This window comes from Heteronotia binoei, chromosome 2 (genome assembly GCF_032191835.1).
Source record: "Heteronotia binoei isolate CCM8104 ecotype False Entrance Well chromosome 2, APGP_CSIRO_Hbin_v1, whole genome shotgun sequence".
NCBI lineage: Eukaryota > Metazoa > Chordata > Lepidosauria > Squamata > Gekkonidae > Heteronotia > Heteronotia binoei.
The window spans coordinates 68,208,085-68,222,159 of record NC_083224.1 but is presented as its reverse complement, the minus strand read 5'-3'; the positions used below and the strand labels follow the sequence as shown (position 1 = coordinate 68,222,159).

General features: G+C 43.1%; 1 protein-coding gene across 3 annotated transcripts in view; it reads left to right on the top strand.

Moving 5' to 3' along the window:
* RAP1A (RAP1A, member of RAS oncogene family) overlaps positions 1 to 14,075 on the top strand; it is a 155,957-nt gene that overhangs the window by 132,856 nt on the left and 9,026 nt on the right. For all 3 annotated transcript variants that reach the window (XM_060231233.1, XM_060231231.1, XM_060231232.1), the window contains one exon: positions 440 to 580. In XM_060231233.1, coding sequence (XP_060087216.1) covers positions 440 to 580 — 141 coding nt within the window. The remainder of the gene's footprint in view (positions 1 to 439; positions 581 to 14,075) is intronic.

Genomic DNA, 14,075 nt, shown 5'->3' with positions numbered 1-14,075 from the left:
TCCACTGTATCTACATTGTGTATTCTCACAGTGTGTGCCATGGCTGCTCCCCCCCACTTTTTTTATCTCATGCACCCCACACCTTAAGTGACCAAGAGTTTGGTTGGTCTCAGTCTTGATGTATTTTTGATTGAGAGCTTATTCAGTGTGAGGGGGTGTCAGCTGGTAGAGAATATATAGCTGCCTCTCACAATACAGGGATGAAGCAGCTGCACACATCTTTAAAAAGTGTGAAGCAGCCCTTAAGTCTTGGTAAAAACCCTCACCCTTCATCTTGAGTTTGAGAGAACTGACTTATTGAAAATTAAATTCACATGCTTCATTAGACTTGTGCAAGAGCAAGTAGAAATCTAACATGCTGTTCATATTCTTATTAGATAAATACCAATTAAGTAATTGTATTAAAGCTGTTTTTCCCCCAATTTTTTTTTAATTCCAGGAGCAATTTACAGCAATGAGGGATCTCTATATGAAGAATGGTCAGGGGTTTGCACTAGTATATTCTATTACAGCACAGTCCACATTCAATGATTTACAGGACCTGAGGGAACAGATCTTACGAGTCAAAGACACTGAAGATGTAAGTAAATGGCTTCTGACTTTGTGAACCGTTGGACTCTTTTTCTAACTAAACAAGCCAGCATCTGTTTTTGCACAGTTGCGAGATGCCTGAAGAACGCAGCTTTAGACTGCTCTGTTACAATATAATAAAATTCTCTATTTGGATGTTTGAGAGACCCCTTTCTTTATTCACATGAACATTATTGGACAGTTAGTCAGAAATACCCAGCATCTCAAACTGGGATGAACTTTGGAAAAGTTCAGCTCTTGTAAGAAGCTGGATTTTTTTTTTACTAGTCTGTAACTTACATGTCGACACTCAAGGTAGAATTCCCCCTCTTCAGCATCAACTTCTACTGAAATAACTGAACATGTAGCCAAATTATAGAAAGTACGGTATTTCCCATTGTAGACAAGTTTCAAAACTTGCAGCTGAGGTGTTATAAATGAATTTTGTACCTTCTTAACAGAGGTGCTTCTGTTTGAATGGCTCAGGCTAGTATGGAAATTTGGTTGAGTGACCTTGGGCCAGTCGTGTGCTGAGCCTAACCTACCTCACTAGGTTAAAATGAAGTAGGAGAAAATGTTGAAGTCACTTTGTGTCCCCATAGGGGAGAAAAGCAGGGTGTAAATGAAGTAACTAAAAATGCCATGTACTGAGCAAAACTGGTATAGACTGAACTTGTCTCTGTGTTAATTTTTTTGCTCAATATAGTGGGCTAAAATCATACTATCATAGAACTTCCTTGCACTGCATTGCATATAATACATAAGCACACTATCTTGAATATAATACATAAGCAATCCCCACAAATCATGGGAATGCAGGCTTTTTTATTTCTGCTCCAAGAGTTTATGCTCAAGCAGGACGTGGACCTGGCTTGCGTGACTGAGACATGGGTGTGAGAGGGAGACATTCTGGCCCTCTCAAACGGCTCCCCTGGGCTACTCGGTCTTTCACCAATCACAGACTAGCAGGGGGGAGGGGTGGCTCTATTCATACGAGAGGCTTACTCCTTTAGGGCTCTTCCAGCTCCGGAGATCAATGGTATTGAATGTGCCGGTCTGGCATGAGACGTTGGGGAGGGGTTGGCAATATGGCTGGTGTACCGTCCGCCTAATGCACCAGCCAGCGCCTTACTATCCCTGATCGAGGCCGTAGCAGGCTGGGCATTGGAGTACCCGAGGCTTGTGATCCTGGGTGACTTCAATGTCCATGCTGATGACACGGCCTCCAGTCAGGCGATGGACCTAGTGTCATCCATGGTGACACTGGGACTCTCCCAATTTGTTACATCGCCCACTCACCAGGCGGGGCACGTGTTAGATTTGGTCTTTGCGGCCAGGGTTTTGGTGGATGATATTACTGCAGAGGCAGTGCCATGGTCAGACCACTTTGCCCTCAAGGCTCGTGTGGATGTTCCACCGCAAGCCCATTTGGGCGGCGAGCTTATTTTGGCTCGCCCGTGGAGTCTGATGGACCCTGAGTGGTTCCAAATGGCTCTACGGGTGCCCTGGCCCCCTGGCGATTCTCTTAATGATCTGGTTGAGTCCTGGCATGGCCGGCTCTCCAGAGTCATTGATGAGATCGCACCTCGACACCCTCTGTACCCTTGTATTAAGCTAGCCCTGTGGTATACCCCGGAGCTGTGACAGCTGAAATGGCGGGATGGCTCAGGCTGATAAGGTTGAAGGTGAATCCAGCAAAGACAGAGGTCCTTTGCCTGAGCCATGGCGGCCTGGGTAGGGAAATCCCCCTACCAGCTTTTGATGGTGCGCCATTGAAAATGGCACGCAAGGTCAAGAGCTTGGGGGTGCTACTGGAGCCTTCCCTGTCAATGGAGACCCAGATAGCAGCCACTGCTAAATCCGCCTTTTTTCATCTTAGGCGGGTGAGGCAGTTGGCCCCCTTCCTGGAATGTGACGACCTGGCAACAGTGATCCATGCATCGGTCACCTCGAGGCTGGATTACTGTAATGCCCTCTACATGGGGCTGTCCTTGTGCCAAACCTGGAAACTGCAGCTAGTGCAGAACGTGGCAGCCAGGCTGCTATTGGGGCTCCCTAAGTGGGAGCACATACAGCCGATGCTGCGAGGACTGCACTGGCTGCCAATTGTGTATCGGATTCGTTACAAGGTGCTGGTTATTACCTTTAAAGCCCTATATGGCCGAGGACCTGCCTACCTTAGGAACCGTCTCTCCCCACATGTGCCCCAGAGGGTACTGAGATCTGGTTCGCAAATTCTATTGACAATCCCTGGGCCGAACGAGGACAAAATGAAAGCTACAAGTTCCACTGGTGGAACCAATTACCAGAGGAGGTGAGGGCCCTGCGGAGTCTTGCCCAATTCCGCAGGGCCTGCAAAACTACCCTCTTTCAGTTGGCCTTTTCCTAATGTGGAATTTATTGTACCGTCACAAAAAACTGTAAGATGAGTAACACCGAGAATGTAGCACCAAACTAATTTGCTGGAATTGGATTTGATGGTTTTAATTAGATGATTTTAATGTAATAGTATATGTAAGTGAATTGTATAATGTTGTGTAATAGTTGTTTCTATTATTGTAATCCTTGTATTTTATGTTATGCTATGTGAGCCGCCCGGAGCCTGCTTCAGCGGGGAGGGCAAAATACAAATTAAATATTGTTATTGTTATTATTATTATTATTTTGCTAAAAAAGAACAAGGGGGAAATTCAAAATCTAATAACTAGTTAAAATTGGGGGAGTATATGTAGAGTAGAAACAAAAATATAACAGTGGTGGCACATTTATACATAAGTTTCTAATAAAAGATTTCTGAGTATCTAGAAACAAGTGTATATGCAATAGTTACGGTATGCCAACATGTCTGAATATTGATAAAGCTGTAAGGTCCTTAATTCATTGGTTTACAAGAGGAGGGCATTTATCTCTTCAGTGTTGTATTGCAAGTTTTTTTAGTTGTAGAGTGTTCATTTTTGTTTATTTATTAAATTTATATATATATTTGTTGCTTTATTATGAAGGTGGTTGTGTTCTGACTAAATCCCAGTACACTTAGAGCCAATTTCAGGGGAAAGATATATTTAATTGCATCATTCAGATGAATTTTCTGGTCAGATGTCGAACTGTCTGTGATTGTGTGTTGCATTAAGCAAAAAGGAGCACTAAAAATAATTTTGGCATTTACTTGTCAGGAAGTCATAATACTGTTACTGATTTTGGCTTCTCTTTTCACGTGGACTTCAGCCTATTGTGGCACTTGGGCCCCTCTCAATCACTTTTAATGCCTTCCACATTTTTCTCTATTGAGCTTTCCGGTAAAATGGTTCTTTTTGGGGGACATAAGCTTTTCCTAACCACTAGATATAAACAAGATTATTTACATTGGGGTCCCCAAGCTTTCTGAGCCTGTGGGCACATTTGAAATTATGACACAGTTGGTGTGTAGAGTCAAAAAATGGCTCCCACAGGAGGTGGAGACAGCCACAAAATGGCTGCTGCAGATGACCTTCAGTCCCAGCGCAGCAAATACTTGTGCTGTGGTGGCAGATGCTGTCAAAACAGTGTTTCTAAACACCTGTTCAGCCAATCAAATCTTCAGTGATCAGTAGCTCCAGCTGGCCTCACTTTCTAAAAACATGTGGTGGGCACAGGAAAGGTATCAGTAGACTCCATGTTGGGGACCCCTGGCTTATATTGTTGCCAATACTAAACATTACATTAATCTAACATATTTATTTATCAGATTTATATCCCGCCCTCGCCTGACAGGCTCAGAGTGGCGGGATATATAAATGTAAGAATATTATTTATTCTTACATATCTGTCTCACCTTTCCTGTTTTCCTTGAGGAGCTAAAGGTAGCTTATATACACTCATAATGAGAACAACGAAGCATGCATATTAAAAAGGCATTTTAAAACAAAATCCATACCTAAAATGGCGTAAAAATAAGCAAGTCCAACATCATAATGTAGCCAGTTAAAGGTTCTCATAAAAAGCACTCCATTGCAGTTTCCTGAAAGGCAGCAGGAGAAACAACTTTGTGACCTCTTCCATAAGATCATTCTAGGGAGCACAGGGGCTGCTGCAGAAAAAAGCCTGCAGAAGAGATTAGGTAGATCTCGTAGCGCTGAAAGATGTTGCTGAGATGAACACAGTTGTTGCACAGGGAGAGAATCCTTTAAGGAGCCTACAGCATTAGGAATCTCCTAATGCTTGATAATCACCTAGTGTTAACTCTGGCAGTTGGCTTTCTGCATGATATTGGACTGGTTCAACAGTAAGATCAACCAGTAATAAAGTCTGGCATCTACACCTGTATGTGTTTGGTGTCCTATTCCATCACACAGCTGTTAAGCAGGTACGGTAGCATAATCACTACTGATCACTGAGTAATCCAAGCTCATAGGCTTTATATTGCATTATCAGTTCCTTTGTAGTCATTCATGGGATAGTCTGTGTTGTGAATGCAAGCTTTCTGTATCCATAGGTGCCATGACAGCATCTAGTAAGTGCATCCTTGCTAAGATCCAATCAAACATCCATTTAGTCTGCCCTGCATTATTTGTAGCCCACCATAGGCTCAGTAAATCACCTGCTTTTGTTGCCTCCTTGGGACTGTGAAATCAAAATGAGTGATCAAGCACCTGGCTTGCTTGATTCATCCAGATTTATTATAAGTGACAGAGTAAACATCTATTTACTATATTTTTAAACTTGCAAAATAGGCTTCTCACAGGCATAAAAGAAAAATAGAAATGATGTGTGTTCAGAAGATATTTGTGCATCTATCCAGAGTTCCTTTGGGGGTTGCTTACAAATACAGTTATAAATTATCAATACGAAATGAAACACTCCATTAGATACAGATGGTCAACAGGTAAGAGATTCTTGGCAGAGCTGGATTCAGATATGAAATGGTGGCTGGCTGCTGTTTTCTCTGCTCTGGTAGCCTCATCAGTGAGAAGTGAAGGGGGTTTGTGGTTGTATTTTCAGACTGGGGTTAGGTAACAAGAATGCCTATGATTCTGGTCCAGCAACTGCTGGGGTAATGAACAAGACTTCAGACAAGTTGATTTCACATTGGTTGCAGCCTCTCTGCAGTCTTATATAGAGAGCTCCCTACAGGTAGAACTGGTTCCCATGTTGTGCTCTTCCGTACAACTTGATCAGCTCCTCTTCTACTCATGAGGAGTACCAGAGCCCATGGTGATTAATCAGTCTCTTTTAGCATTTCCTTAACAGGCATGCACTCCTGCACCTAGTCCGTGCCTCAGCCTTGGCTCATTGCCTCATCTGCTCCTGGGGTACTTAGTGTCAGGACCTCAAGCCAAGGAACCACACAGTCTGATAAATCAGTGGTTTATTCCATAAGCATCTTAAGACAGGACATAATGACTCCCTTTTAACCCCTCGCCCCAACTGTTACATTTCAAGCAAATGCGGATATGTGAAGCGCAGGGATATTCTGGCAGGTCCCCCACCCACCGAAAGTCTTGGAAGTCCAGGTGCACAATCTTTTCTTCTTTCAGCATCTGACCTTGGAGGCCGGCAGAGGAGGCTTGGATAATAAGTTCCATAGATAAGCAATGTTCAAAAGGGGGAGAGGGAAAAAGCCAAGCAAGCAGGCAATCACAGCAATTGTAACTACACAGAATTCATGGCAAGAGGAATACAGTTGTTAACCACAGATATATAATGACTCTTGACATTCTGCCCCCTTTAAGGTCACCTTCCCCCAGGGTTGTCTGGATATTTGAGGTGAAAGTCTTTAATGAGTTTCCGACAATTTGTATCGATTGCTCAGACCCACTCTGCCTGGCTAAGGGAAAAGTGAGTCCACTTAATGAGATAGAACAGCTCCCCTCACTTGATTTTGGAATCCAGAATTTCCTGCACTTCATGATGAATCTGACCACGAACCAGAGTTGGATCTGGGGGCTGATGTTGCGGGTGCCATGGGGAAGGACCAGGATCTTTCTTCAGGTAACTGGCATGGAAACAAGGGTGAACATGTTTTAGATTTTTAGGCAATTCAAGTTCCACGGTCACATTATTTATAATCCTTTTAATAGGAAACAGCCCCAGATATTTCATTCCCAGTTTCTTGCAGTTTTGGGTGCTTGGTAGAGATGTACACCATGTCCCCCACTTTGAAGTCCCACAGTTTGGAGTGCTTCTTATCATAATGTTTTTTATAGTCCTCTTTAGCTTTATTCAGTTGTTTTTGGATAGCTTCCCACCCCTGCAACATCTGTGACCATTCTGTAAAATCCACAGGAGCTGTAGGTGGTGAAGGGAGTCCTGGAAATTGTTTGCCCTCATAGCCATTAACAATTAGGAAAGGGCTAACGTTGGTTGAGCTGTGGACACTGTTATTGTATGCATATTCTGCAAAAGGCAATAGGGATGCCCAATTGTCTTGTTCATATGAAGTATAGCACCTGAGGAATTGTTCTAGCACTGCATTTGTGCGTTCCGTCTGTCCGTCCGTCTGTGGGTGGTATGCTGAGCTAAGCCCCTGTTCGATCCCTGCCAATTTGCAAAGGTGCGCCCCGAAGTTGGCAATGAACTGTGGCCCGCGTTCGGAAATTATCTTACTCAGAAAAGTGTGTGGCCGAAAGATATGCTGTATAAATAATTGGGCCAACTTCTTAGTGGTAGGCAGTTGCTTACACAGGACAAAATGGACTTGCTTGGAAAACGTGTCCACCACCACCCACACCAGTGGGAAGGGGGTAAGTCGGTAATAAAGTCCATGGAAATGCATTCCCAGGGCTGGGAAGGTGGGCTAGGGGTTGCAACTCACCAGGAGGAAACCCCCCTCTTTTCTTTGCCATAACACAAGTTGGGCAGCTAGAAACATATTGTGAAATGTCCTTCCTTAACCCTGGCCACCAGAATTGCCGTTGCACCAAATGAATAGTTTTGACAAAACCAAAATGCCCCCCCCCCAGCTTGGAATCATGAGCACGCTGCATGACTTCCGTTCGTAGCAGAGCAGGGATGAAGAGTTTGTTGTCTTTATACCAAAGGCCCTCAGGGGAGGGTGTGAGAATGAAGTCCATGTCAGGTGGATGTGTTCTTAAAATTTCTTTCAGAGAAGTTAGGAACGAGTCTGGAGGGCCCACCCCCTTTTTGTTCCTGTGCTCGGGTTGTGACCAGAGCGCTGAGTTGGGCGGGGGTAAACAGTGAGTCTGTAACCACCTCCCTCTTGTTTTTGTGTTGGGGTAGGCGGGACAATGCGTCAGCTAGGAAGTTCAGCCTCCCTGGGATGTGCCCCAGTGTGAAATTGAATCTGTGGAAAAATCTCACCCATTGAACTTGTTTGTTTGTGAGGTTGCAGGTCGCTATCAGGACAGCGAGGTTCTTATGGTCTGTCCATAATTCAAATGGTCCCCTCACGCCCTCCAAATAGTGACACCATTTTTCTAAGGCCAGTTGGATGGCAGAAGCCTCTTTATCCCATACGGACCAGTTTCGTTCTGAGGGGAAGAATTTTTGAGACAAGTATGCACATGGGTGGAGTTTCCCGTCCTCCCCCTCTTAGAGCAACACAGCAGCTCAGGCTACATCGCTTGTGTCACATTGCACCACGAATTTTTTATTCTCATCTGGGAGGGTGACGCAAGGTTCAGAAATGAAGCATTGCTTGAGGTCCTTGGACGCCTGTTGGCATTCTGGGGACCACTCTAGTTTAGCACTGGCTTTTGTGGCAGCAGCACCCTTCCCCTTAGTTTTTAGCAAGTCTGTTAGGGGCATGGTGATGGCGGCAAAATCGTTTATGAATCCTCTGTAAAAATTTGCGAATCCGAGGAAGCTTTGTAATTGCTTCTGGGTTTTGGGTGCTGCCCACTCTGCCACCACTTGTACTTTGGCAGGGTTCATCTCAAGTCCAACCCCCCTGAAACTCAGTAGCCCAGGAAGTCAAGTTCTGTTTTGTGAAATTCACATTTTGATATTTTGGCAAACATTTTATTCTCGTATAAGGTCTGTAGCACTTGCCGGACTAACCGCACATGTGAGGGGAGATCCTGTGAATATATTAACACGTCATCCAGATAACAGACTAACTCCTTGTACAGGAACTTATGTAAGACCTCATTGATTAAATTCATGAAGACCCTCGGGGGCCCCCTTCAACCCAAATGGCATCACCAGATATTCAAACTGTCCCAAGAGGGTGTTGAAGGCAGTTTTCCATTCATCCCCTTCTCGGATACGAACCCAGAAGTACGCATCTCAGAGATCCAGCTTAGTAAAGATCTTCCCTGGGAGACCTCACTGAGAAGGTCTCTAATAAGGGGAAGGGGATATGCATTATTCATAGAAATTTCAAGCTCCGAAAGTCTGTACAAGGTCTCAAACTACCGTCCTTTTTCTTTCAAAATAAGACTGGGGCGGCACCTGGGGACTTGGCTGGCTGGATAAAGTCCCGTTGCAAATTCACATCCAGGAAATTTTTCAACTCCTCCCTCTTGGTTCTACTCATGGAATATAGTTTTGTTTTGGGGAGCAGCTCCCCTTCCACCAATTCAATTGTGCAGTGGAGCGATGTGGGGGGAGCTCATCTGCCTCTGTTGTGTCAAACACCCCTTTCAAGTACCGGTACTTGGGTGGGATGGAAGAGACCTCTATCATCGTTAAACATAGTTTTTCCACCTGGGGGGGAGGTTGGGGGCCCCACTTTGGATTCCATCTCGCAGGCCAGCTGAATCCAATCAGCTAACGACTGGGGGTTCCCCCCTTGAGGGCTTCTCCGAAAATGTTGGAGTTGAGGTCTCTCAAACTGTTCAGTTCAGGCCCCATCATCCCAGCGGTGCACCTTCGTGCTGAGTAGACGAAATTTGGCTGTGTACTCCCTCACAGATTTAGGCCCTTAGCAATTTGTCAGGATTTCGAGCCAAGGAACCACACAGTCTGATAAATCAGCAGTTTATTCCATAAGCATCTTAAGGCAGGACACCATTTTTGCTAAGACGTCAGTGACTCCCTTTTAACTCCTTGCCTCAACCGTTACATTTCAAGCAAGTGTGGGGATGTGAAGCACGGGGATATTTTGGCGGGTCCCCCACCCACCGAAAGTCTTGGAAGTCCAGGTGCACACTGTCTTTTCTTCTTTCAGCGTCTGACCTTGGAGGCCGGCAGAGGCAGCTTGGATAATAAGTTCCATAGATAAGCAATGCGCAAAAGGGGGAGAGGGAAAAAGCCAAGCAAGTAGGCAATCACAGCAGTTGTAACTACACAGAATTCATGGCAAGAGGAATACAGTTGTTAATCACAGATATATAATGACTCTTGACGCTTAGGGAGACTGTGGCAGATCTGGTCATGATCAGGTCCATATTGGGGCTTCCAGACCTGAGGGCCCTTCTGCCTCAGGGGGTAGTATCAGTGCTGGCACATGGATCCTTTGGAAAAACCCTGAGACCACAACTTCACAGGAACAGTCTGCCTATGTAAATCTTGGGGCCAGGTTGTCCTCTTCTTTTGATGAGGACTCATCCTCCCAGACTGGTCCATCACTGTCTGTAGAGTCTGTAGAGTGGATTAGTTATTCTTCTTTGGGAACACAATTTTAGATTCTTGGAATATTCTTTAAGGATGATTGTGTCTGCAGTGAAGCATTATTGGTGTTTTCTCTCTAGTTCAGACCTATGTATCAGCTGGAAGCTTTGTGTGGCTGCATTATATAGGCACATTAAAATGTGCTTAAAAGCAGCAGTTCTTGATCATATTAATTTTTCCTATAGTTTTGGTAGGACTTGAGTTTACCATTTTGATGTTTTGTAGGTTAAACACTTGTAAAATTACAGCCTGTCCTTTTTGTAGAAAACAAGTTCTGAGGGTTTTTTCCTTTAAAAAATGGTGATGGAAAACACAACTCAGTCATAAGTTCTGTTGGTGATATACTAATTGAGAAATGTTGAGAAATGTCAAATATAGCTTGTTTCTTTGACTTGGGCTCTTCACTTATTGATGGATCTTCCTACTTCATCAGGAAACAGAACTAGTTTGCCCAGTGCAGTTAAAGTTATTTATTGCCTGAAAAATGAATAGGTGGCTGGATGGTGTTGAGAGATGTCAACTGTGTTGAAATGCTTTTTAAATACCTCTCTCTTTTTCTGTTTACATCTTTGCCTCTCACTGTATGTGACTTCTTTAATGCAGTGTGTTTGCTACCCTCCTTAAGACTAATCTCCTTTTAGGTAGGGATTATGTTCTCACAAATCCTTTGGAACCTGATTCCTTTCTTAGCATAGGTCAAAGAGCTGTGCTGTGGAAACACCTAGCACTGCAACTTATATCCTAGGAGAGGTCCAAAGAAATCATAACGGACGAGATTCCCCTCATTCTAATTGACCACTAAATTTATGTTCGTAGGTTCCAGATCTCAGTACATTAAACGTGTTTCTTATTTGTAGCATCTTGATTAGGACTGCAGAATTCCTGATCTGCTCTCTCGAATAACTTGCAGTTCAACTCATTTCAGCAAAAGTATTTTCTCTTATATTTAAAGTTCTAAATTCTCAGAAGGAATAATGAAATTCACTTTGCTTCAGTAATGCATGTTCTATGAAGAATACGTTCTGTGACACTGCTGTCTTGCATTCACTGCCTTTTCAGTTCTGTCTTTATAGCTACAATCCTGAGCATAGCATAAACACATGCATGCTTAACAGTGCCATCCTTTGCTGCATTATACTCTTTTAAGTCCATTGAAGTCAATGGAACTTATAACATAAATCGTCTTAGTGTAGCACTGTTAATGTACTAAAATCACTGGGCTTGCGATAAAAACAAGATTGCTCAAGAATCTAGGCTATATTTTCACTGTCTCTCCTCTTTGCACCTTGTAACACTCTGAATAGCAGCCCCATGGTGCAGTGTGGTAAAGCTGCAGTACTGCAGTCCTAAGCTCTGCTCACGACCTGAGTTCAATCTCGGCAGAAGCTGGGTTCAAGTAGCTGGCTGAAGGTTGACTCAGCCTTCCATCCGTCTGAGGGCAGTAAAATGAGTACCCAGGCTGCTGGGGGTAAAGTGTAGATGACTGGGGAAGGCAATGGCAAACCACCCCATAAAAAAGTCTGAAAACTTTTGAAAACGTCGTGATGCGATGTCACCCCAGAATCGAAAATGACTGGTGCTTGCACAGGGGACTACCTTTACCTTTTTACACTCTGACTGCTTTTGTTCAGCATCTTCTAAATACATTTGTGCTTTGTTTTCCATGTGAGGAAAGACAAAACGATCTTTTGAGAAGCATCTGATTTAATTCTTGGTATTTGTGACTCAATATGGCAGTCTCTTTGCTTGTAGAATAACTTTGATTTGATGAGGGATTTAGGGGTGCCTGCTGCAGAATTGTACAAACTGGTTTTCCCTGAACTTTGGATGCCTTCTCATCATAAGGAATACAGAAAACAGAAGTTTCAACAGATATTAAAAGCAGTTCTGAATCTGCTTGAGGGAACCATTGTTCAGTAACTATTTTTGCACAGCTAATTTTGAATATTGAAGTTATTTCAATATTTCTTATTGCATGTTGCTAGTTATTTATGAGCAGAAGTATGTTGTGTTGATGTGCTTTCCTTCGGAAGATGCAGTCTTTGCAACTGTGTTTGTGTATCTGTGAGTGGGTTTCAGTATTTCAGGAAATGAAATAGTGTGCACACCCAATATCAGCAGCTTTCTGTCTGTCCATAGTGTTTTTACATGGCTCTGGGGAAACAGGATGGGTGTGTATGTTAGTGTTTTACAGTTCAGCTTTTCATGGGCAGTGTACTGCCAGAGTTTATCTAATTCACAATTAGAATGTTAGAGTTGCCTTGCTGGAGCAGGTTGAAGTCAGCCTAGGATAGTGTACTGTCTCCAGCAATGTCCAGCTAGCACCTCCTGAGCAGGGCTTGATGGAAACAGTGTGCTTCAGAAACACGACTGTTTCATTTTTAACCTGCACAATAATCAGCATGCATCTAACCTATCATCTAATCTTTCTTAAAAGTAGTTTAGGTTGATGGGCCCCATGGCACCATACAACAGTGGATTCTGTGTCAATTGCACACAGCCTAATTAATGCTACAAAAACCTGCAGGTCTTGTATGTATCTGCTGCAAAGTTGTTGAAACCATCAAATTTGCCTTTTTGTTTCTCCTTAACTGGTTGGCAGTTAACTTTTGGGGATGGCCCAAGTTCTGGTGTGTTGAGAGAACGTAATCATGTAACTTGTTTTCTCACTAACATGGGTGAATAACTTTATAAACTTTTAATATCCCAGCCAAAACATGGCAAGGAGTATGTGATTGGGAATGGTTGTTGTCACCATTGTGCAGGAGGTGTGAGTAGAAAGCAAGGGGAGTGGGTGATACTTCAGTGTACTCAAGAAAGCATGCTAAAGGGTCTCTGGGAACCTAGCCTTGGTGAGTAAATTTTCCTGTACCAAATTGTTAACCACTCCCACAACTACAGGTAACTGTGATATTAACAGTACCAGTTGCCTTCTGGCAAACAGCACAACCTAAGAAGGTGTGCAGCAGTTTCCTTTTACAAGTCTTGGCTCCACAAATCAGATTTTACTTATTTAATCTAGGACATTTTTAGGATACCTCATAACTAATTTAGGATATTTTTAGGATATTTCATAGCTGAGGTTCTTGACATTGTTTACAAAAATAAACAGTATAATAGCACCAGTAGAACTCAAAGACTGAGATCAATGAGAAAAATGTCCAGTAATTTTATCAAATGGCTATAGCGATCACGAGTGAATTCTAATACAATCATACAGCTAGGCTCTAGGTTGTTTATTAAGTGTCATGAAATGTGCTCAGAATGAATTAAGAGCTTGGGGATTTCTCTTAGTATTGGGAAAATGTGTTGTTCTCTTAGGAGTTGTATCAGGTAGTCTTGGGGCTCCACTCTGCCCCCAGCTGAAATTTCAGAATAGTCTTCAGAGATCACTCAGTACAAATCAGTAAAGCTAGCCCTTATCATATTACTATCAGATATGTAGGTATAGTGTTATGGTTTCATTTGCTGTTGAAGACATGTTTTTTCTGTCTGTGTTGAGATTTTTTCCTAAGCTGGTCTTGAATCTCCAAAAGTGGAAGACCAAGCAGATGCATTGAAGAGGTTATAAAAGCATGCATAATTGATCCCTTCCATGTCATGACTCACCAATGGCTTTCCAGAAAGGAGAAGATGACATTTATTATATAAGCGGGGTCAGGTCACTGTCACCCATAGTACAATTTGTTTCTTCTACATCCTACTATTTAAAATGAGCAGAATTAGAATATAGCTGTTGTCTTCTGTCTTAGCACGTGAAACGTCAGCTTGTTTCCTCCACAAAATATTGCATTAGTGTAAATGTTTGTGGAAATAAAGTACATATCACCAAATCTTCCAAACAGTAGTGTTTCAATTTATTTGATAGTTGTCAGGTGGTCATTTAATTTTCAGTGTGTGGTTGTCATGGCAAGGATCTTATTTGCTTCTCTTGAAGATACATAATTCAGTTTCCA